Raw genomic sequence first — 22,057 nt, forward strand, 5'->3', positions numbered from 1 at the left:
CGTGCCCTGACAGCTCCCTGCTGCCAAAGGGAGAGGGGAAGACAGAGGGTAAAGGCTTAGAGTAGGCAATCAGTTCAACGCTGGCTCTGGCTGCTTGAGGTAGGCTGTGACTGGCTGTAGGCTGTATCTGGTTGTGGCTGTCTGAATCAGCAGGGAGGTGCTCAGGTTTTGTCTCTCTGTGCAGGGCTGCAGGAGCAGGACTATGTCCACCATGGTGTACCCAAGGGAGGAGAAACTGGACAAGCTGAGCCAAGAGGAGATAATTTCCAACACCAAGCTGGTGATGCAAGGGCTGGAGGCGCTCAAGAATGAACACAACTCCATCCTGCACAGCTTGCTGGAGACCATCAAGTGCCTGAAGAAAGATGAAGAAGCCAACCTCGTGCACGAGAAATCCAACCTGCTCCGCAAGTCGGTGGAAATGATTGAGCTGGGGCTTGGAGAAGCTCAGGTGAGAGCGGTGGGTGACCCCCTGGGTGTTCTCTGGGGCTGACAGGGGAAGGTGGCTACGTGGCCGTTCCCCATAAGCTGCAGGGGCAGCAAGGGGCTGAGTACAGAAGGGCAGCGTGACCCTGAGGCTGGCTCCTAAGCATGCGTCTGAGGGAGATACCAGGTTGTGGCAACTAACAGACTGTGCCTCTGGACCAGGTGATGATGGCATTGTCCAACCACCTCAATGCTGTGGAGTCAGAGAAGCAGAAGCTGCGCGCTCAGGTGCGCAGGCTGTGCCAGGAGAACCAGTGGCTGCGTGATGAACTTGCCAACACCCAGCAGAAGCTGCAGCGCAGCGAGCAAACCGTGGCTCAGCTGGAGGAGGAGAAGAAACACCTCGAGTTCATGAACCAGCTGAAGAAGTATGATGAGGATGTGTCACCTTCGGTATGCCCTAGTCCTGTCGTGCTGCCACCTGTGGGGGTGAGGGAGGTTGGAGCAGCAGGATCGCCGAGGTGTGATGGCATTGCCCCGGAATTCACTCCCTCCTGGCTACCGTGCACAGCAACGCCTGGAAATAAAGGGAGCCTGCCTGGGGCAGAGTCTCTAGAAGAACATAGAGTAGCTTGCCAGGGCATGCTGGGGAAATTTGGCTTTATTAATTTTGGTGTGGGAGAGATTATGGTGGCAGAGACAACAGGGGAGGTTGCAGGTGTCAGTGGGCTGCAGTGGGGCGGAGGTTTTTGCAGCTGACTCAGCCCAGGCTGCTGCTGTCTGCTCTGGGAATCGCCCATTTTGTGATTCCCTTCCTCCTAGGAGGAGAAGGAGGGTGACTCCACTAAGGACTCTCTGGATGATCTGTTCCCAAATGAAGAGGAGGAGCATGGTCCTGGCTGTAAGTGTTTGCTCACGCGTGGTTGCTGGCTGGCTCTGCTCAGGCGTGCCGTGCCAACTGTGCCCGTGTATTCCTCTCTGCCTGCAGTGCCCCACCAGCACAGCAGTGCAGTGGCAGCTGCCCAGCAAGGAGGCTATGAGATCCCTGCCCGCCTGCGAACCCTCCACAATCTCGTCATCCAGTATGCCTCACAGGGACGCTATGAGGTGGCTGTGCCACTCTGCAAGCAGGCTCTGGAGGACCTGGAGAAGACATCAGGCCACGATCACCCTGATGTGGCCACTATGCTCAACATCCTGGCACTAGTGTACAGGTGAGCATGGTGGGGAGGGCAAGACTGGACCAGGAGAGCTTTCTGCCTCTCCCATTTACCAGGACAGCACATTCTGGTGACAGGGAGCTCCCCCAGCTTCCAGTGGTTCTCCTTTCAAAAGGGTTTTGGTAGAGAGAAGTTATTTGAACCACCCAACTTCCTGCTCTAAGGACTGGCTAAGATGTGGGGGAATGGAGAAGAGAAAGGGCTGTGGGAGCTGGATCTGTGTGGAAGGAGGACTGTGGTTTGCAGTCCTGCTTGCCATGGGCTGTGGTGGCCAGATCTCAAATACCTGTCTGTCTTTGCACTGCAGGGATCAGAATAAGTACAAAGAGGCAGCACATCTCTTGAATGATGCTCTTTCCATCCGCGAGAAGACTCTGGGCAAAGACCACCCAGCAGTGAGTGTCTCCCTCCTCTTTGTCACCCCCCTTGACCTGTGGGCACTGCTGAGGCTGGAGGAGTGTTCTACGGTGGCTCTGCAGCCAGACTGCCAAGGACAGCGACGTACTCTGATCCGAGGGCAGCTTTTCATGTGGGGTGGGGCTCTGCTTACTGCTGCAGTATGTCCTCCTGTCTTCTTCAGTCTAGTCCATCAGATGCTGGCTTCTCCTAGACCCTGCAGTGGGGCTCCTGGGCTGTCCTCTTGTCAGGAGCAGCTGTGCTGCAGGCATGAAGGGAATAGGACACCTGCTGTGACTGCTGCTTGCACCCCTTCTTTGGTCCCGCTGGGTTCTGCGTTGTTTGATGGAGAAGCTTTTGTCTCTGCAGGTGGCAGCAACTTTGAACAACCTGGCAGTTCTCTATGGCAAGAGAGGGAAGTACAAAGAGGCAGAGCCACTGTGCAAGCGAGCGCTGGAGATCCGTGAGAAGGTACTGGTGTCCCACACTCTGCTCCCTGACAGTTTTCCACATCACTGCACCTGGAAGATCCAGGACCTACCTAGGCTCTTCAGCTGCCATTCTGCCATCACCTTCACTATCTCTCCAGTGTTTCCAGCCATAAGAGGTCTGCCAGGAGGTGGAAGCTGGAATTCTTTTTTTCCTTGGCTCCTATCTACATAGGCATGTCCTGGAGGGACTGCAATGTCTACTAACTCCAGGAGTCCTCTGCAGTCTTTAAGTGTTGACTTTCTGTGGCTTCTCTTCTTCTGTTTACCCAGGTGCTAGGCAAAGACCATCCTGACGTGGCCAAGCAGCTGAACAATCTAGCCCTGCTGTGCCAGAACCAAGGCAAATACGATGAGGTGGAGTACTACTACTGCCGGGCCCTGGAGATCTACGAGAGCTGCCTAGGTCCTGATGACCCCAATGTGGCCAAGACCAAGAACAACCTGGTGAGACCCTGGGGAGAGGCTGTGTGGGGATGGGGGGTGGTGCCATGGGAAAGGTGAGCATTGCCTGCTGCTTGGAAGAGGTAGAGATGTAGCCACAAGGATGGGGGGCAGGGTTAATCTCTCTTGCCCAGTGGAGCTGGAGCTGTTTTTTTGGTTGCAGGCCTCCTGTTACCTGAAGCAAGGCAAATATAAAGATGCAGAGGTGCTGTATAAGGAGATCCTTACCCGTGCTCATGTGAAGGAGTTTGGCTCTGTGGATGGTTTGTACAGCAGAAGCTCTTGGGGCTGGGGAAGGGTGAGCAGTTTGGTCTCCTGGCTCTCAGCCTAAGCTTGGCTGGGTCTGGTATCCTCTGGCAGAGGGATGTGAGGCCTTGCAGAGACCCCATTTTAGGCAGCCCTTGAGACACTGCCACTCTAATGTGTTAGGCTGCTCCACTCCCCTCTGAAGGACTCTTGGAGAGCTCTGGCTGTCAGTCTTTGGTGGGTTGGGATGAGGCGTGGCTGGAATTGGAACAGCAAGTGGCACAGTCATTCCCCAGCATAGGCTGAAGTTTCTGCTGTACACTTGGCATTTCCTGTGGGAGGACTTGTTCCTTCCTGCCCCTGTCCTGCCCTTGCAATGTCGGTTGCCTTTCTTGGGGCTGTGTCCCAGGGAAATCTGGAAGTCTTGTCCTTTCCCTCTGGGGACAAAGTGCTGGGCTGTGCAGGAGGCAGAGCTCCAGTGAAAGGCAGACCAGCAGGGTGAGGTGGTGAGCTGAGCTAACTTGTGTTCTTCCCGGCACAGATGAACACAAGCCCATCTGGATGCACGCAGAGGAGAGAGAGGAGATGAGCAAGGTGAGTCTGAGCTGCGGGTGCTGCCTGTTGGTGGCAGCAAGAGCCCTGGGAGGGGAGCAAGGTGCAGGGGTTTTGATCTTCTCTTACAACGGCCAGACCCTCTTCCCAGCAGTCCAAAGAACTGCCATGGCCACTGATGAAGGCCAGGAGGGGTCTGAAGAGTAGGGAAAGGGCATGACTGCTCCTTCAGGCAACCCAACAGAGCCCTCGATCCTTTTGCTGGGGCAGAGAGTTGTTCATCCTCTCAGCCGTGGCTGCATGCCCTCTCTTTTTGCCCTAGTGGTCCTTCTAGCCGCACGGATGACGGACGATGGCGGATAGCAGGAGGTTGTGCTGCAGGGACTTGGCACTCTCTTCCAAAGAGCTGCTGGTACCTGCAGCACAGCATGCTTCTGAAGCAGGCCTAAGGCTGCCTGGGTCAAAATGGAGATAAAGAAGAAACTGCTGCTGTCACCTTACTTTAGCAATGGGACCAAATCTCCTGAAAAAGATCTGCATGCAGGGCAGGCCCTTCCTGTTCTATGTCCTAGCTGGCCTCTGAAAGAGGATAGCCATGAGCTCTGCTTGCCTTGGACTAGGATGAGAGGCAGAAGCTGTGGCCCAGACCCTGCTCTGTGCTCAGCTGATAAACACAACAGGGCCTGTCTCTGCTTTTCCCAAGCCTGTGACCTGCCACCTCTTTGGCAGGTGCATGTAGCAGCAGAATGAAGGGCTCCAGGCTAGTCCTCTAGCTGCAGTGGGAGCAAACACTGCCTCTCTGCTGGTCCTTTGACCTCAGCAAGCCCCACCCCTGTGTGCACTCAGACAGCAGGCTGGCAGGCTCGGCTTAGTGACTTGCCAGTCCCAGCCTGCAAGGCCTAACAGCAGGCAGCTACCTCTCACCAGCATGCAGCTCCACCTTGCACTGTTCCAGTTCCTTCCCTGCAAAGGCCCTGCTGCAAGGAAATCACACCTGCTGCAGCACTATCCTGTGCAGAAGTCAAAGCAGAGACCAGGCTCCCCTTGCCTTCTCTGGCACTGAGACACTTCTGATGGTATCTGGAGAATGAAGAGATCAAAAGCAGACAGTTGTAAGCAGCAGTGCTCCAGATAATGCAAGCCTTGCTGTGTTGCAAGGGAACACACTCAGGCACCTACAGCTGGAGTAAGATTTGTTTTACAGACTGAGGCAAGGGCTGAGCCTCTTTCTCTGCCACTAGGGCTTCTGACCTCAAGGCAGCAGCTGTGCCCATGCCCCATGGCTGGCATGGGCTTCCTAGCTAGGCAGCAGGAGCCACAGACCTGCTTATACAGCTGGCCCAGGGACGGTAACAGCTGTGCTCTGCTTTGTGCTGTGTTTCTCCTATTAAAAGCATCAAACCTGTCTTGCAGAGCTTCACTTCTTTCCCTCAGACCCCTCTTTCCCTCTGCTCTCACTGGCAGCAGCAGGAGGCCAGCCTGTGCCAGCAGCAAAGCTTTGGCACCCTGACCTGCAAGGCTCCTTCTGACCCAGAGCATTGGTTACCTTTCCTCTTCAGTTCAGCCACCTTCTTAAGGCTGCCTCTAAGCAAGCTTGAGAGATGTTTTGAGTCTTGAGCTCTTACATCCCTGGAGTGTGCATAGGCTATGTAGGCTCTGGCCTTGTGGCTCAGGGAGGGTCTAGCATATGGGGTAAAGATCTGAGAACTGCTGTGGGATTGAGTAAGAATAATGGTCTCTGTGAAGACAAGTTTCTTCTGGCTGCAGCCCTTGCCAGAGGAAAACTCCTCCTGTGGAGCAGCAGCTCCCTGCACCTGTGAATGAGAGTGACCCTTCTGGGCCTGGGGCTGAGCTAGATGCTTCTTGGGTCTGAGCTAGATGCTTCTTGGCCAGCCTATGTGTCCTCTGGATGTAGAACCAGGGGCATGGCTTGCCCCCAGGTGCTCACCATCCAGCAAGGTGCACAATGTGTGGACCAGCGGCACTGCTCCTGCAGGTGCCATGGTCCCTGCTGACCCAGGGCAGTGCTGGGTGCTGCACCCTTCAGAGTGGATTGTACTGGCCATAGATCCTTCTCCTTGAGCATTGAGCTCTGCTCCCTCTCCCTTGGCTCTGGCCAGCAGCTGCTTTGCTACTGTGGCAGGGCCAGGCAGTCAGCTTTGGGGTGCAAAGGATGGGCATGGAGAGGAAACAATTACCTGAGCTGAAGTGCTGTGGGGCAGGCCTGACCTTACATGCAGAAGGTGTGGATGTGGCTGGCTGATTGCTGGCCATGGCCATGGGCTTTGGTGTCCATACTGCCTGGCATGCCTGTGGGGTTTTAGTCAGTGGGGCATGTTTTTGCATGCTGGCAGAGGTAGGGTGTCGCCCTCTTCCCAGGATGGGCTGTGCTGTCCCTGCTGCCTTTGGTGCCATGGAAGGGGCATGGGGAAGGGATTGTGTTGCTTTCCGAGGTAGGGTTATCACTTCTGCTTGTGGTCCAGGTCTGTGGCAGCAAATTCCACTCTCCCTCCGGGAACTTGCTGGGATTCATCACCGTATGTGCACGTTGTGTTCTGAAGGGCAGGGCTGGTACAACAGCGCAGCCTGGGGCCTGACCCTAGCACCCAGTGGGAGAGCACAGGCCAGAGAATGGGAGTAGTCATGAAGTTTACAGCTCTCTTCTCTGCTTACCTTGCAGAGCAAGCACAGAGACAGTGCTCCCTATGCTGAGTACGGCGGCTGGTACAAGGCCTGTAAGGTTAGCAGGTAAGAGGTGGTTTGTGGGCAGCTGAGAGCTCTGGAGGGGGTGGCCTGCCTCAGGGCTTCTGCTCACCTTCAATCTTTGACTGTAGCCCAACTGTGAACACCACTCTGCGGAACCTGGGTGCTCTGTACCGGCGCCAGGGCAAGCTAGAGGCAGCTGAGACCTTGGAGGAGTGTGCGGTTCGCTCTCGGCGGCAGGTAACCACAGCGGCACCGTCCTGGGTGGAGTGGGGAGCAGGTCATGGCACAGCTTTTGGCTTGGGGTGTGGGAAGGGTCTGTCCTGGGACTTCTGATCTCCTCAGTTTATGTTCCCACAACAGCAGATGCGCCCTGGTGGTTGGGTTGTGTTTGTGCAAGGGCACACACGTGTAGAGGTGTGTGTGCGCACGTGAGGGTGGATGTTACGTGGGAGGAAGATGTGGATTTTTGAGGGCAGAAGTACATTATTTTGTTTGCCTGGAGAACACAGTTTAGGCTTCTCAGAGTACTTCTCACCCTAATGTGTTTAATCTGGAGAAAAGGGAAGCTTAGGGGAGACCTCACTGCTCTCTACAGCTCCCTGAAAGGAGGTTGGAGTGAGGTGGGAGTTGGTCTCTTCTCCCTAGTATCAGGTGATAGAAGGAGAGGAAATGGCCTGAAATTGTGCCAGGGGAGGTTTAGGTTGGATATGAGGAAAGATTTGATTCCTGTGAGAGTGGTCAGGCGTTGGAACAGGCTGCCCAGGGAGGTGGTGGAGTCACCTTCTCTGGAGGTCTTTAATGTGGACATGACACTTTGGGACTTGGTTTAATGGCCATGGTGGTGTTAGGTTGATGGTTGGGCTTGATCTCAGAGGTCTTTTCCAACCAAAATAATGCAATGATTCTGAACTCCTCCCAATCCTCAAATAATAAAGCAGGATCTGTAAGTCCCTAGCACAGAGACTGAAGGACAGCAGAAACCTTCACACACTGAAACGTGAATCATAGAATCAAGCAGGTTGGAAGAGACCTCCAAGCTCATCCAGTCCAACCTAGCACCCAGCCCTAGCCAGTCAACCAGACCATGGCACTAAGTGCCTCAGCCAGGCTTTGCTTCAACACCTCCAGGGATGGTGACTCCACCACCTCCCTGGGCTGCTGTCAGCTTTAGGGTGGGAAGCCCATGCTCTCCAGTGTGGTCTCTGGTTTGATGGGGGCTCAGTGAGCTGTGAACCCAAACAGGGACTGCTGAATGCAATATGGCATTGGCCTTTGCTCTGGAGACTTCTGGCTGTGGTGGGGGCAATGACCAAGTGAGGAGCTGGGACCAAGCACAGCAATGGCACAGCAGATCACTCGAGGGAAGGAAAGAAAGGTAAAACGTTGTGCTTCTCCTTTTCTACTGGCAGGGCATCGACCCCATCAACCAGACGAAGGTGGTGGAGATCCTGAAGGAGGGCGATGGCTCAGAGAGACGACGGAGCCTGGGGGGCAGTGTCAAGTACGAGAGTGCCACAGACGGTAGCGAGGAAGTGAGTATGGGCGTGGAATGGAGCGGGGTAAGTACAAGACACCATCAAGAATGGCCTCAGCTGGCTGCCAGAGGGAAGGGACAGCCTGGCTCAGGGCTGTCCCCGCGCGGCCTGTCGTGGCATCCTTGTCTGCCTCCGTTTGCTCCCCGCACACCTCCTTCCCCTCTTTCCTGGCACAAGCCAGCCAGTCTGCAAAGGTGCGTGGCTGGGCCTGGCTCCTGGTGTGCAGGCCAAACATCCTCAACTGAGGGCTTCTGCTTCCATGTGGCTGCCAGGCCCTGGCAGTGCACAGCATGAGACAGTCCTGGTCTGCCCTTAATCTTAGCCTTGCAACCTTATTAACATCTCTCCCTGCTGCTCCCCTCTTGAGGGCCCTGGCTGAGAGCATCAGCCCCATCTCAGGCCCACGCAGCCTCTGTGAGCAACTTGGCTGGTTCTGCGCTGTGCCACAGGTGGTGCTGAGCCTGGGGAGGGGGGGGGTGTGTGTCTGGTGTGGCTGTGACCGAGTGTCTGCAGGGCACAGGAATAGACTGCAGCCAGCATCTTTGCTCCCCCCATTTCCTGTCTCCTGCCCTATGTGGGCTCTGGCCAAGCAGAGGTGGTAAGGGGCAGATCTTTGCAGGATGCCAGGCCATGCTGGCATCCACCAGTGGATGCTGACCTGACCAGTGGTGGCAAATGAAGCTGATGTTAGCTGAGGCACAGATGAGGTGACCTGAGCCCGAGTGGATTTGCTGTGAGGCTGAAGGGTACTTTGGTCACTTGTGCTGAGTTTGGAGGAAGGTAGTGGTCCAGGTCTGGAGCAGGTGCCTTGTGTCTTCTGCAGGGAGGAGGATGGAGATGAGGCAGCAAGTGAGCATGGTGCTGGGGTGCTTGGCTTGGGAGCTGCTAGAGCTGTTAACACCATTCCTCCTGCAGGTTCTAGCTGAGACTGCAGTGTAGCTGGGTACCCGGGGGCTGCTGCAGCCTGGCACAGGCAACACACTGAGCACACAGAGTCCTTTGCTTCCCCCTCACATCTGCTGTCACTAACCCTTCCCCACCTGGCTCTGCTCTATCCCTACCCGCATGAGCTCCCTGTCTTCCTCCTGCCTCTTCTCTGTTGCCATGACAGCCCCCCCAACACTCAAGCCTGAAGCCTGCTGGCTCTCTTGATCGTGGATTGTACCCAGGAGATGGCTGGAAAGGGACCTGGGGAGCAAAGCATTAAGGGGATCCAGCAGCTCTGCCAGACAGACTATCCTCTGTCTCAGCTCTTCGCATCAGGAGTTGAAAAGGGTCCTAGCCCTGGCAAGACACCAACCCTGGAACCTTTTCCTCCTGAGCAGTAGAAGAAGCTAGAGACACACCAAGGGAGGGTTGTAGGTTTAGATTAGGATCACCTGACCCCTGCCCTTGCTGATGTACCTCTGTAGTTCCTCCTGACTGTGGTTGGTGTTGGATAATGCCTTTGCATTGGTGATGGTCTGGGAGACCCTTCTGGCAGTCTCTGAGCTGATCATCCCAAGGCAAGCAAGCAATACCACCCTGTCCTCCAGCCAAGGGGGATAGTCCCTGCTCATATGACCCTTCCCCAGCTGTAAATAGAGGGCTCTAGGGCTATCCCACAGCCTGGGGCACATGGCTGCTGCCACACTATGCTCAGTGCCTTTGCCAGCCTGCTGCACGCATAGGCAGCCTCCTCTGCCAGCCAGCAGCCCTGCACTGGGCTGCAGCTCCCCCAGAAGAATGCAGCTCCTGCTGCTTCTGTCTGTCATGGCCAGTTGCTCCCTGTTCTGGAGACCTCCTATGTGCTGTCTTAGGGCAGGCTCTCTCTGCAGCCATCCCATAGCTATTAGCTGCTGCAGGCAGGGCCATGGCAGCACCCAGGGTGCCAGCAACTTCTGTGCCCCACTACCAGGTGCTGTTCTGGAAGTACCCCAGGGCCTGGAACTGGCAGTTGAGCTGGGAGAGGCAGGATCTGCGCTGTGAGAGCAAGGATGGCACCAGCCCAGTGCTGCTGAGGCCTTGAAGGGTGCCCCATCCCCAAAGCCCTGGAGCTGGGAGTCCTCAGAGCAGAAGGTCCATGCTGTTCCTCCCTGAGCTGGCTGCCCCTGCCAGGCTGCTGGAGCCTGCTGGCAGAGATGTGAACCTGCTTGTACGGCCCCACAGCTCTTCCTGCCCAGCCGTCTCTGCCCGCAGCCTGGACCCTGCCCCCCTGCCTCCCTGGGTGACCCACAAGCCTTGTAAATTGTGTCTCTCTCCTCTCTGTGCACTAGGCTTAAATGCCTCCCGAGACTCCCTCTTTCCCCTCCACTGCAATCACCTGGATGCTTGTGTTGTCCTCCGACTTTTCCTCCACACCATCCCTCCTTCCTCGGCGAGAACTCCACACCAGTCCCCCAACCCTCCGGGCGCGCGAGCGAGGGCACCGCGACGCCTGCAGAGGAGTTCCTGGCCATGTGGTCCAGCTCCAGTCCCCGTGGCCAGCAGGAGCAGGAAGAATCTGCGAGGAGCTGCCTGCTCCCCCAGCCAGGGCAGCCAGCCACTGTTCCCTTGCCTGCTCCTCCCCCTATCCTGCCCTTGCACATGCCCTGGGGCCAGGCCTGCGGGGCACTGCCTTCACTCCAGGCATACCAACTCTACTGTCATTAGCTGTCCTCAACCCTCCTAGCTTGTTCCCTTCATCTCTGCAAGGCCAGGACAGAGGCATGAAGATGCAGGACTGTTCTGGGGCGGAGGCCTGGCCTTGGCAGAGCTGTCCTGCTCCTAGTTGCTTTCTTCCTTGTAGGCTTAGCTGATGTTAGCACCCTAAAGCAAACCTGTGCTGGCCACCAGCAAGCTGGGCTCTCCCTGCGGCATGCTGAAGTCTCTGTCTTGCTGTCCTTGCCCCAGATGTGCTCTGCAACCCAGGGGCAGCATGTAGGCCTCTCTGCAGGGGCACAGGGATGTAGGACAGCCCACATCTACTGTACATACAAAACAAGATGAGGAGGTGACAGCCAAGGGCCACACATGGAACAGGGACTGGCTAGGACAAGCATGTTGGGTTGCAGCCTCCTGACGTGATGCTGTGGCTGAGTTCCTGACCTGGTGGCATTGAGAGGTGAATCAGCTCCCCATTGCTCCAAGGTCCCCAGGCATGGCTGCTGGGAGAGAGGGATGGGGGTGAAGCTTTTAACGGGTTTTGGAGGAAAAGGAAGAGTAGGAGGAAAGCAGAACTTTTCTGTAAGGGCCAAGCACTAGACCATTAGTAGTGAGTGAGACAGGCGATGGACTGGTTCAGAGCAGAGTGGTTGGGAGTAAGAGGAGGTGCAAAGAAAGGTAGGAGAAAAAGAGGATCTGGGGTTTGGGGTGCTCTAAGCATGTAGAGGCAGATGGGATGAGGCTGTGCAGGCTAGAGAAGAGAAGGCTTTGGAGAGACCTTATAGCATCCTTCCAGTACCTGAAAGGTGCCTACAAGAAAGCTGGGGAGGGACTTTTTACAAGGGCTTGTAGTGATAGGATGAAGGGGAATGGCTTTGAGCTGGAAGAGGGGAGATACAGACTGAATATTAGGAAGAGAGTCTTTCCAGTGAGGGTGGTGAGACGCTGGAACAGGTTGCCCAGAGAGGCTGTGGTTGTCCCCTTCCTGTAGGTGTTCAGGGCCAGGTTGGACAGGGCCTTGAGCAGCCTAATCTAGTGGAAGGTGTCGCTGCCCATGGCAGAGGACTTTGGAACTAGATCTTCAAGGTCCTTTCCAACCCAAACCTTTGTATTGTTCTGTGAAGGAGGTTTCCACGGGAAGAGAAGGGATCAGGTTGCTCACAGAACAGATTGACTCTTGACCTGGCTTGCCATGCATCATGCCTGGGGCTGTTGCTGTCTGGCTGTCCCCCATCAAGTGGCTGGGAAACCTGTAACCCTGTTACTTCTAGGGAGGCAGTACTGGCTCTCTGCATGCTCCAGGATGGCTCAGTGCCTCTGATGGGATTCCAGGTCTGCACAGGGTCTAGTGCTCTGAGTCACTACTGAGAAAAGGGACATTTCCCAGGGCCAGACCACTGCTGCCTTAACCCTCACACTCTTGGGTGCACATTTTCATTCCACCTCCTGTAAGAAGCAAATTTCCCTGGCCCTCCTACCAGGGAAAGAAAACCAGGCAGGCTGCAGCCAGCAGGATAGGGACCAGTGCAGGACATCAGCTCTCCCTCCCGACCCTTATTTATTTAGTCAGGTAGTTTCTTTCATGCTTAGTCACCTGGCAGGTGGTGATACTCAGAGTACTTCTGTGCTTCTGTCTGCCTGGGCCTGGCTTTGCTCTGGTGGTGCAGAGGCCTTGGGGCACATGCATGCTGCTCTCCTGGGAGCTTGTGCTTGGCTGAAAGGTTTGTCCCCAGGCCGTGGAGCGTGGAGTGCGGTAGGGCTGTGCCTTCCCTGCCAGCACTGCTCGGTGCTCTGGGCGAGTGGCAAGTCCCTAGCGCAGGCTGCGTTCAGGCCCCAGTGCCCCTCTGCTTTGCCGTGTCCTGGACCTGGTGCTGTAACAACCGTACCTCTGATTAAAGGTAGACAGACCCGAACTGCTGCCCTGTGCTTCTTTCCATGCTCTGCAGGGCCTGGTGGTGGTGGGTGCACATGCTTGCTGGAGCAGGTGTGGGGGTGCTCGGTGATTCGTGTGTGTGGAAGGGGACATGCTGCCTCCCAGGGCGCCTCTCCTAGGCAGGCTGAGCACTGGAGGTGAGGGACCCAGCTCCACTGCCTCTCCCTCTAAGCTCGAAGTTGGGGTTGCTACTAACTCAGCTCTGCAGCCATGTGTGGCAAGGCTGCCCCAGGGTATCAGAGCTTGGGCCTTCCCCAACCAGTGTTTCCCTTGCCAGAGCAGTACCCAGTTGTGTCCTTCAGTGCTGAGCTGCACACGCTGCCAATTCCTGCCCAAGTCCTCTGCCTTCATGCAGCAGGCAGGGTGAGAGTGTGCAGTGAAAAGCAGCTCAGTGATGGAGTTGCTGATTTTTCTTTGAGTGTTCTCATCCTGGTGGGAGCAGTGGGATGGGGGCTTTACAGTAAGCCAAGCCCCCAAAGCATTCTGGGTTAAAAATAACCCTGCAGAAGAGGGAGTGGGGAGAGGAGGGAGGCTATTTTTAACACAGCATGCAGCAGCATTTGGTTCTGGTGTTGGTCTGCAGTCAGTTTGCACCACTGCAGCTGGGGAAACGTGGCTCCATCCTCCATCCCTGACCCCAGAGCATATTTCCTGGTCAGATCCTGCTGCCCTTGTACCATGTGTTCCTTTCTCCACGCCTGGCTTGCGTGCCCTGGCAGAAGGAGCAGTGCCTGACATGGCAGTGCCCTGCAGGGAAGGTGGTGACTCAGTACCAGTCTGCTGGGGCGGTAAAAAACACCCCACTCTATCTCTGCAAGTGCCACATACCGGTGGCCAGCTCCTCCGAAATCTGGCCAGCATGCCTGGTGCAGAGGTTGAGTTGCTGCCTTCCTGGTACCTGCAGTGCTCTCTGCATTTCTGAGTGAGTGGGTCCCTTGCAACAGCAGGTGGCTCCCAGCTTGGAAACGCCTCGTCCTAACGAGGAAGTTAAGATGTTTAATGCACTTGGCTTATCCGAGGAGGGATGTGATGAATACCAGGAGAAAGGTTTGCTGGTAGGAAAAGTCACATTCATGTCTTGGAGTGGGGAAGTGTTGGAACAGCTCTCCCCAGGGCCACAATCTATAGGGGTCAGAGTGAGGGGATGACCAGTAGGGCTCTGTGGGCAGATCAGGGGCAATTCACAGATTCACAGATTGCATTGGGTTGGAAGGGACCCCCAAAGGTCATCTTGTCCAACACTCCTGCAGTCAACAGGGACACCTCCAACTAGATCAGGGCTGTGTGAAGATTGATCCTGGATATCTCCAGGGATGGGGCCTCAACAACATCCCTGAGCAGCCTGATCCAGTATTGCTTCTGCCAGCCTGAGACATAGAGCATTCTGGTCATTTTGAGTGGTACGAAGGGGCTCCCACATGTCCTTGCAAAAGCTCTTGGCAGCTTGGAGTTGCTTTATCTCCATTTGTTCTGCCCTGATGTGCCAGGGGCCATTGGGATCAGGAGCAGGGAGGATTGCTGTTACCATGCCTTTGGAGCAAAAGTAATTCCACATCATCAGTGGTCCACAACCTTGTGTAATGAGCATGCCTGGGCACAGAGAAGAGCTTGGTGCCATTTAGGCACAGTAGCTGGCATGTGGAGCTAGATGCAGGAGATGGGCCAGAACCTGTCAAGTGCTTGAGCTACTGGGAACTTTTGAGGGCCTGTGAGAGGGAAACAGAATGAGGAACAATATTTAGGGCTGGTTTTGGTCTTTGGAAAAAGCAGGTAGTCATAAAGAAACTCCTGCAAGTGCCACCTTGGACCTGCTGGCAGCCAAAGTGCAGCTAAATTCTGGTGGACCAAGGAGAGCGGTGCCTGCTTGCCAATAAAGTGTTGGTGCAGCCAGGTTAAGGCATCCCTGAGGGAACTGCCTGAATTGCTCACCAGGGTGAAAGCTAATTGTCCTGGGGTGTTAGAGGTGGGACAAGGCTGAGTGTGCATGTGGACTGGTCTTATCTGACATGAGTGAGTGTGCAAGACCAGGATGTGAATCAGGATGAACTCTGGATGGAGGAGAAAAACAGCAGTAGCTTGGAGGGGAAGGGTGAAGATGGCCTCCAGTTAGCCAATGAGGAGGGAGTCACTGAACTTAATGTCCCGGCAGCATGTCCTGATCTGACACAGGTACCCACAAGCTTGGGGTTCCCATTAGGGCTTGGTGCTTCCCTGGCCACTGAGACCTCCTTGGTAGCTCCTGCCTGAGCTGTCAGAGGTGATGAAGGTGCCATGTTTGAGTAGGGCATGGTAGTAGGGGTCCCTGACTGCATGGTCATCATGGCATGTGTGAAGTGGAGCCATGTAGCAAGCAGTAAGCCTGCTCTGGGCCAGGGCCGAATCCTCAGTGCGAGTGGGCAAGAAGGTGTTGGGAGCCAAGCCCAGTTCCTGCCACTCATACGCAGCATGCCAAAGTCTGGTCGGTGCCTCTCAGCCATGGCCCCAGCTTGTGTCTCTCTGTCCAGGATGGCAGTGGCACCCTCCAGCGCAGCAGCTCCTTTGGGAAAATCCGGGATGTGATACGGAGAAGCAGTGAAATGTTGGTCAAGAAACTGCAGGGCAATGGTGCCCTGGAGCCCAGGAACACCAGGTATGGACCAGGGCTATAAGGGGCAGACTGGGTGCAGGGCAGGTATGGGCCCTGCTGCCCTGGGGTTTGGGGTCTGGCCAGGCATAAGGAGATGACACTTGCTCTCCTCTGCTTTCTTGTAGCATGAAACGAGCTGCATCATTAAACTACCTGCACAAGTCTAGTGATGCTACGTTTGAGGTAAGCACTGGGTGGGTGGTGGGACTGGTGTAAGAATAAACACTGGGGTGGAGGCTGTGTGGCCGCAGCTGCCTGTGGGGGCCATGGCCAGCAACACAGGTGGAGAGAGGCTGCATGGGGTGCCTGAAGTCCCACAAAAGGCATCCGACCATGCACAAGGTTGAAGCTACTCTGCCAGGGTGGCCAGTGTCCTCACTACAGCCACTCTTCTGAGATCATGGCTCCAAAACTAACGTGCTGCTGCTAAGTAGCCCCCTTCCTGCCTGCTGAGCTCAGCATACCCCCTCCAGCCACAGAATGGGAGCAGAGAGGGTAGAGGGGCACCTAATACATTTGATGTCACTGGGAAGGTCCTGGCTTTCGAGGCAAGGGGTGTAGGAGGTGGGCTGGCAGCTTTAGGATGTGGGTGTGGATTTGCAGGTACCGGTCCTCACAGGTGATGTGTTTTCCAGGGCACCCAAGGCCTCCGTGCAGAGAGTAGAGGCCTCAGCGCCAGCAGCATGGACCTGTCCTCCCACAGCTCCCTGCTCTCCTCCAACTGACCTGCCGGCAGGTGCCCCCTGCATCTGGCCGCGCTGCGCCAGCGTGGCACAGCTTTGCGCTGCACGGGGCAGCGCCCAGCACCCTCCCCACCTCAACCGCTGTTTCCCCCCTCCATCACTGACTCGTGCTGCTGTCTGCCCAGCCACCCCGGGGTCCGCGGGCACCGGGTGGCCCTAGATAGTTTGGGAACCGCAGCCCGCACGCATGCTCCTCTGCTGCACACCCAGGGCCGGGCAGCTTGGGTTGGCAGCACGCTCGGCACCCAGTCGCACACGCTAGCCAGGTAGAAATGCCAAGTCCGGTGGGAGCCAGGCGGCCTCGTATGCCGGGGGTGGCGGGAAGTGCCCTAGGTCGCGGCCACGCGGCCGGGCGGCGCTGCAGCGGCGGGTTTTGCTGTACCGCGTTTTACTGAATAAAAGGCACCGGTAGAAGCGACGGCGGCTGGCTGCGGGCGGGGGTGCGCGGTGGCGGCCGGCTCCGGGCCGGGGGGGGCCCGTTTGCGGCCGGCTGCGGGCGGGGGTGCGCGGTGGCGGCCGGCTGCGGGCGGGGGGGGCCCGTTTGTGGCCGGCTGCGGGCGGGGGTGCGCGGTGGCGGCCGGCTGCGGGCGGGGCTCCCCGTTGGCTGCCGGCTGCGGGCGGGGGTGCGCGGTGGCGGCCGGCTGCGGGCGGGGGGGGCCCGTTTGCGGCCGGCTGCGGGCGGGGGGGGGCCCGTTTGCGGCCGGCTGCGGGCGGGGGTGCGCAGTGGCGGCTGGCTGCGGGCGGGGGTGCGCGGTGGCGGCCGGCTGCGGGCGGGGGTGCGCGGTGGCGGCTCGCCCGCCAGGGGGCGGTGTGGTGCCGGGACCTGTGACGTCGCTAGGGGCGGAGCGCTCTCTTCCGGGTCGGAGGGGCCCGGGGCGGGCGGCGCTGCCATGGCGCGGATCGGGCTGGGGGACCTGGAGGCGCTGGGCGAGGAGCCTACAGCTGCCGGCGGGGAGGATGACGACGAGGAGCGGGAGCGCGCTCGGTGGTTCGCCCACTGGGAGGCCGTAGCCAGCACGCACCGAGTGAGCTTGCCCCCAGGTGAGCGCTGAGCCACGTCGGGGAGGGCTTCGCCCTCCTCTGCCGGGGAGGGCTTCGCCGCTGCCGGGTCAGCCCGAGGCGATGGAGGAGTCTGAGCCGGGCCGTGGCGGCTGCGGTGGATGGGGGCGATGGGGGGCTCTGGATGCTGTCGGCGCCCTGTGAGCAGCCTGGCTCGGTGCGCTGTGGGTGTCTGCTGCCAGCCCGGGCCAGCCTCCCCGCTCCTCTCTTTGCCTTGCAGACATGGCCGGTCCGATCCTGCAGATGACCCGGCACAGACAGGCTCCCGAGCCCGTGCCCTGCGCCACCCTCTCGCAGCAGCTGAAGGTGAGGCCTGCTCCGCTCCGCGTGTCCAGCTTGCCTGCCGCTGCCGGCTCGGGCACCGCCGGCTCGGGCTCCGCCGGCTCGGGCACCGCCGGCTCGGGCACCGCCGGCTCGGGCGGCAGGACGGCAGCGCTGTCCTTGCTCAGAACGCAGCCGCACGCCGGCTTGCTGACACAGGCTCCTGCAGAAGCCGGGATGGCAGCTCTAGGTTGGTGTGGCCTTCTGCCACCCCTGCACTGGCCAAGAAGGCCAATGGCATCCTGAGGTGCGTTCAGAAGAGTGCGGCCAGCAGGTCGAGGGAGGTTCTCCCTCTCTGCATTGCCTTGGGGATGCATCATCTGGAATGCTGCATCCAGTTATGGCCTCCCCGTTTCAAGAGGACAAGGAACGACTGGAGAAAGTCCATGGGAGAGCCACTGAGATGCTGAGAGAACAGGATCGTCTGCCTTATGAGGAAAGGCTGAGAGAGCAGAGGCTGTTTAGCCTCAAGAAGAGGAGAATGAGGGGAGACCTCACCAATGCTAATCAGTATCTAAAGTTCAAGTGCCAGGAGGATGGAATCAGATGCTTCTTAGTGGTGTCCAGTGATAGGACAAGGGGCAATGGACACACACTGGAACAAGAGGAGGTTCCATATAAACATAAGGAAAACATTCTTTGCTTTCAGGGTGGCAGAGCACTGGAGCAGACTGCCCAGAGAATCTACAGTGCCTCTGTCTCTGGAAGCACGCCAAACCCACCTGAACATTCTCTTGTGTGATTTACTCTGGGTGCTATTGCTCCAGCAGGGGGGTTGGACTATGTGGTCACTTCCAGCCCCTACCATGCTGGGATGCTGTGTTGAGTAGTGGCCATGCTCAAACACCAGCCTTTAGAATTGACTGATTTTGCTACTGTCTCTGGTCTCGTGGCTTGCAGCTGCCTTCTTTGCCAATCAATCCTCTGCAGGAGTGAGCACATCCAAGAGAGGGAATTTTCAATTCAGAGTATTCTCCCTGCCTTGATCAAAACACCTTGTTGCCTAGCTGGGTTTTTGTGTTAGTTATGTGGCTACTGGCCGAGGTGGAGATCTCAGCTGGCACAAGATAAGAATGCTTCTGTGGGAAGCATAGAGCCTGTGGCCCTGGCTGCCAGACCCAAGCCTGTAGTGGCGAGTGTCACAGCTGCCAATCCAAACCTAGTAGCTTCTGTCTGAAGATCTCCTAATCTTGCTACGTGGCACACCTCTCATCTCCCACACAAAAGGGTGCTTCTGAGCTTTCACGAACGACTGCGAAGAAGCGCTTGTCAGACTGGTTCCTGTTCCTCTACAGGCCTGCTCGGGCTTCCTACCAAGAAGATGTCTGTCAGTTGTCGTCTATATGAAGAGAGCTTAACTAATTTCTTCTGGGCTGAGGTCCAGCACTCCTGCCTCTAAAGCATGTCTGAGCATGTGGGTTGTACAGCTCTGAACTGGGACTTGCCCTCCTCTGGGTCCCAGAGGCTTAGTCTGGGCTCTTCTCTACTTACGTTGGTCCCAGGAAGGAATGGGGTGCCAAGACTTTGTGGGGCCTGGAGATCTTTTCACTGGTATCTCCTCTGTGCCTGCAGAGGAGTTATGAAGTTGGGCTCTAGGACTGGGTGAGGAGATGGGAATCACTTAATGGCTTTAGTGCTGAGGGGACTCAGGAGCTAGGGCCCTTAAGGACACATTTCCTAGGCTTGGGCAGGTCAGTAGCATTTGGTTGCTCCTCCTGAGCTGCTGCTGCTACAAGCTCTCATCTTCTTGGGAGCAAGTGAATTATTATTCTACTTGTAGAGCTTTGCTCAGGTGTATTCCCCAGCTCCCATTGCAGGGGCCTGTTGCCACCGGGTCTTTGTGAAGCATGCACACTCTTTCTCTTGGTCAGGTCTCATCTTCCAGAGTGGTGATGCTTCATGTGAGGGTCATGCTGTGACGAGACCAGACACTATGCCTTGCTGGGTTGATAGGTTTATTCACAGGTAGTGTGGCAGATAAGAGTTTCATATCATCTAGAGGGGCTGGCAGTTTCCTTGCTTGGTAAACATTTGCTCCTCTGCTTTGCTTGGTGCAATAGTAGCAGGCATGGCCTCATCTAGAAGGCAAATACTGTCCTGCACAGTTTTGGAGCGCTCTTCTTGACACCCTGCTGACACACACAAGCAGCCCAGGTGCCTTCCTTTTGCCTTTGGTTTGGCTGAGTGGAGACCTAATTTGGATGGAGGCACAGGGATGCTATGTTCACTGTCGAGGCTGCTCACGACTTCCCGGCTCACTCACCACTGGTGAGGACAGATGCCCTGAGCTCTGAAATAAGGTTGCTTCGCGATCACTTCAGTCTGTCTGAAGAAGCCAAGAGCAGGAAGATAGGTGCTAGCCACAACTTCACAGGCTCTCTTTGTGTGGTACTTGTGGTTATAACTATGCCACGAGCTGAACTATGAGCAGATCCAGACGCAGTTTCCCCACTTACTCTCTCCCCTGTCTTGTGTTTGTCCAGAAGACTGAGCATCAGTGCTGGAAATAAGAGATTTTTTGACCCATCCCACAAAGCTGTTCCCTTTCCACCAGCTGAGTTCATGTCTTTTTCCTGCTCTCACTTCTTGGTGTGGGAAAAGGATCTGAGAGTTCTGTTCCAACCTTCATGGCCTTTGTGGGTGCTAGAGCTCTTCTGCCAGGCTTTGGCTTGTACTGGGTAGAAGGTGTTTTGCTTGTTAGCTGCTGTGAACACGGTGCTGCAGTGACAAGGTCTTCCACTTGAGAGTAACATCAACCTTACAGGAGGCCTTTGAGTGCCCAGAAGCATGAATGTCCTTCTGAGTAGGCAGGACAAGTGGAGAGGAGCAGACACTCTGGTGTCCCCTGCTGAGGATGTGCTGCATTCCTTGTGCATGCCAGGAGTCTCCAAGCCTTCCTGCACCCTGTCCCCCCTCTCTGCTTTTCCTTTCACTGACTTTCACCCAGTGCTGTTACGTGTCTGTGTCTGAGATGCATGTGATGCCAGTTCTTGCCCTCTCTGGCTTCTGCCAAGCACTGACTAGCAGTGGGTCTCATTTTGGCAGGGTCCTGTCTCCCCACTTCCTGCCTGTCTACCTTGGTTGTGCCACCCAAGTGCTGCAGTGTTGCCAGTGTGCTTAACTCTGACTTGGCCTGTTTCAGTGTGAGGAAGCAGCCTACGAGGAGCGGCAGTATCCAGCTGGGAAGTGGGCATGTGTCACCAAGGGGGAGCCCATGTATGAGCAGAGCATCTCCATGAGCTTCATGAAGCTCATGCGCTACATCTGCAAGGACAACTCTGTAGGTGTGTGCAGGCAGGAACTGGAGGGGGCCGGCAGGCTTCACAGAGGGAGGGCCCTGCCCCTGTTCATCTGGAGCAGGCAGGAGGGCTGCTGCCACTGACCCAGCCATCTCACTGTGCCCACTGCCTTCCCACCTCCTTCCAGGTTGCTATCTGGGCATGACAGTCCCAGTGCTCAACGAAATCCACTTGACCAAGGAAGGGACTGGGCTGGAGCGTGAGGTCATAACTGCCTATTACCTTCCGGGACGGTTCCAGCAAAACCCTCCTGTTCCCACAGACCCTGAAATCCACATCACCGAGAGGTCACCACTCCGGGTTATAACCAGGTGACCCCAGCATCAGAAGTGTTTTCTTGGCTCAGCAGAGTTGTGTGAACTCTGCACGGCTGAGGCGGTTCCTTGGGCAGAGGGATGGGAGCCCTGGCTGTGGGAAAAGGGAACGTGCTGGCTCAGTTGCTTACCTTGCACTCTTTGCTGCAGGGTTTTCTACGGGAGGACCACTGAGGAGACAATTCTGCGAGAGATCAGTCTCTTCTGGGAGCTCTTGGGCTCCACAGACACTGTGCTCCAGGGAACATACATTGTGGCTGCTTATGAAAACCCCAGTGTCCCTCGGCGCCGCAACGAGATCTGGTTCATCTGCCGAGCAGAGTGAATCTCCGCTCTGACCACAAACCCTCCCCTACCTGGACCTGCTCCTCTGACCCGAAGAAGGCAAATGCACATCTTGACCTACCATTAACCCACAGAATGACAGACCAGGAGGCTGCGGGGGTGGGTTTGCACTCTGCCTTGCAATGGCCCAGACATGTGCTAGGCATGCTTTTGGGCCTTGTGTTTGCAGAGTCATGAGCTGGTGGTGGCTAGAAGGCAAATGACTTGTGTACAAGGCATGGAGCTCTGTCTGGCTTCTGAGAAAGCTTGCCTGTCCCAAATGGAGCCACTGAAATGCTGCTGCAGGAACAGTGGGGCTCAAAAAGGGGAAAGGGCTCACCACAAGCAAAAGGTAGATCCTGAACATTCCCTGCTAAGGTAGCTCTTTTTGGACTGCTGGGTGCCTCCCTGGCTGTCACCCACCCTCCCTCAGCCAGGAGTGGAGTGCTGGCAGCTTTTGTCCATCAGTTGCGGGTGCTGTTTTGCAGACCTGCTGCAAGCTGAGAGTGAAAGGTCTTAGCAGCAGCACTGATGGCACCGCTGTGTGTTGCATTCCAAATTGATCAATGAGCTTCACATCCATCTTCTTTCCTGGGGGAAGCTGGCAGTGCCAACAGTAAATAAACCCATGTTGAACCACTGCAGCTGCAGATGACTGTTGGAGGGAATGTGGCATGCCCAGGCTGGCTCATGAAGAGCCTTGTTCTCCTCAAGATATTCCAGGTTGCAACTATGGCAGTGTCTGATGGTGGGTCTTCATCAGCCAGCATTTTGGAGGCTCGAAAACCAGCTGTAAAGCTGGT

At 56.6% G+C, this 22,057-nt stretch overlaps 2 protein-coding genes across 5 annotated transcripts in view; both read left to right on the forward strand.

Moving 5' to 3' along the window:
* The window catches only part of KLC4 (kinesin light chain 4), a 28,881-nt gene extending 12,526 nt beyond the window's left edge, over positions 1-16,355 (forward strand). Inside the window, exons 2-16 of one of the 4 annotated variants that reach the window (XM_064164681.1) lie at positions 185-451; positions 649-879; positions 1,249-1,327; positions 1,415-1,640; positions 1,954-2,041; positions 2,412-2,513; positions 2,804-2,977; positions 3,138-3,237; positions 3,762-3,814; positions 6,453-6,520; positions 6,607-6,715; positions 7,888-8,010; positions 15,073-15,197; positions 15,320-15,377; positions 15,830-16,355. In XM_064164681.1, coding sequence (XP_064020751.1) covers positions 203-451; positions 649-879; positions 1,249-1,327; positions 1,415-1,640; positions 1,954-2,041; positions 2,412-2,513; positions 2,804-2,977; positions 3,138-3,237; positions 3,762-3,814; positions 6,453-6,520; positions 6,607-6,715; positions 7,888-8,010; positions 15,073-15,197; positions 15,320-15,377; positions 15,830-15,919 — 1,875 coding nt within the window. In that variant the 5' untranslated portion in view covers positions 185-202 and the 3' untranslated portion in view covers positions 15,920-16,355. Of the gene's footprint in view, positions 1-184; positions 452-648; positions 880-1,248; positions 1,328-1,414; positions 1,641-1,953; positions 2,042-2,411; positions 2,514-2,803; positions 2,978-3,137; positions 3,238-3,761; positions 3,815-6,452; positions 6,521-6,606; positions 6,716-7,887; positions 8,038-10,268; positions 12,549-15,072; positions 15,198-15,319; positions 15,378-15,829 lie in introns of those variants that run through there. The other 3 variants (XM_064164680.1, XM_064164682.1, XM_064164684.1) reach the window with 3 other exon arrangements.
* A 409-nt stretch (positions 16,356-16,764) lies between these two features.
* Positions 16,765-21,894, forward strand: LOC135186711 (heme-binding protein 1-like). Its single transcript, XM_064164685.1, has 5 exons — positions 16,765-16,978; positions 17,217-17,302; positions 20,460-20,601; positions 20,744-20,927; positions 21,081-21,894. The coding sequence occupies exons 1-5, from the start codon at positions 16,828-16,830 to the stop codon at positions 21,253-21,255; spliced, it is 738 nt and encodes a 245-aa protein (XP_064020755.1). The 5' UTR covers positions 16,765-16,827; the 3' UTR covers positions 21,256-21,894.
* Positions 21,895-22,057: the final 163 nt, after the last annotated feature.

This window comes from Pogoniulus pusillus, chromosome 25 (genome assembly GCF_015220805.1).
Source record: "Pogoniulus pusillus isolate bPogPus1 chromosome 25, bPogPus1.pri, whole genome shotgun sequence".
NCBI lineage: Eukaryota > Metazoa > Chordata > Aves > Piciformes > Lybiidae > Pogoniulus > Pogoniulus pusillus.

Coding starts and splice junctions, on each gene's coding strand:
- LOC135186711 (XM_064164685.1), top strand. CDS start 16,828: ATGGCGCGGATCGGGCTGGGGGACCTGGAGGCGCTGGGCGAGGAGCCT. Junction 16,979..17,216: donor CCGAGTGAGCTTGCCCCCAG/GTGAGCGCTGAG, acceptor TTTGCCTTGCAG/ACATGGCCGGTCCGATCCTG. Junction 20,602..20,743: donor CTGCAAGGACAACTCTGTAG/GTGTGTGCAGGC, acceptor ACCTCCTTCCAG/GTTGCTATCTGGGCATGACA.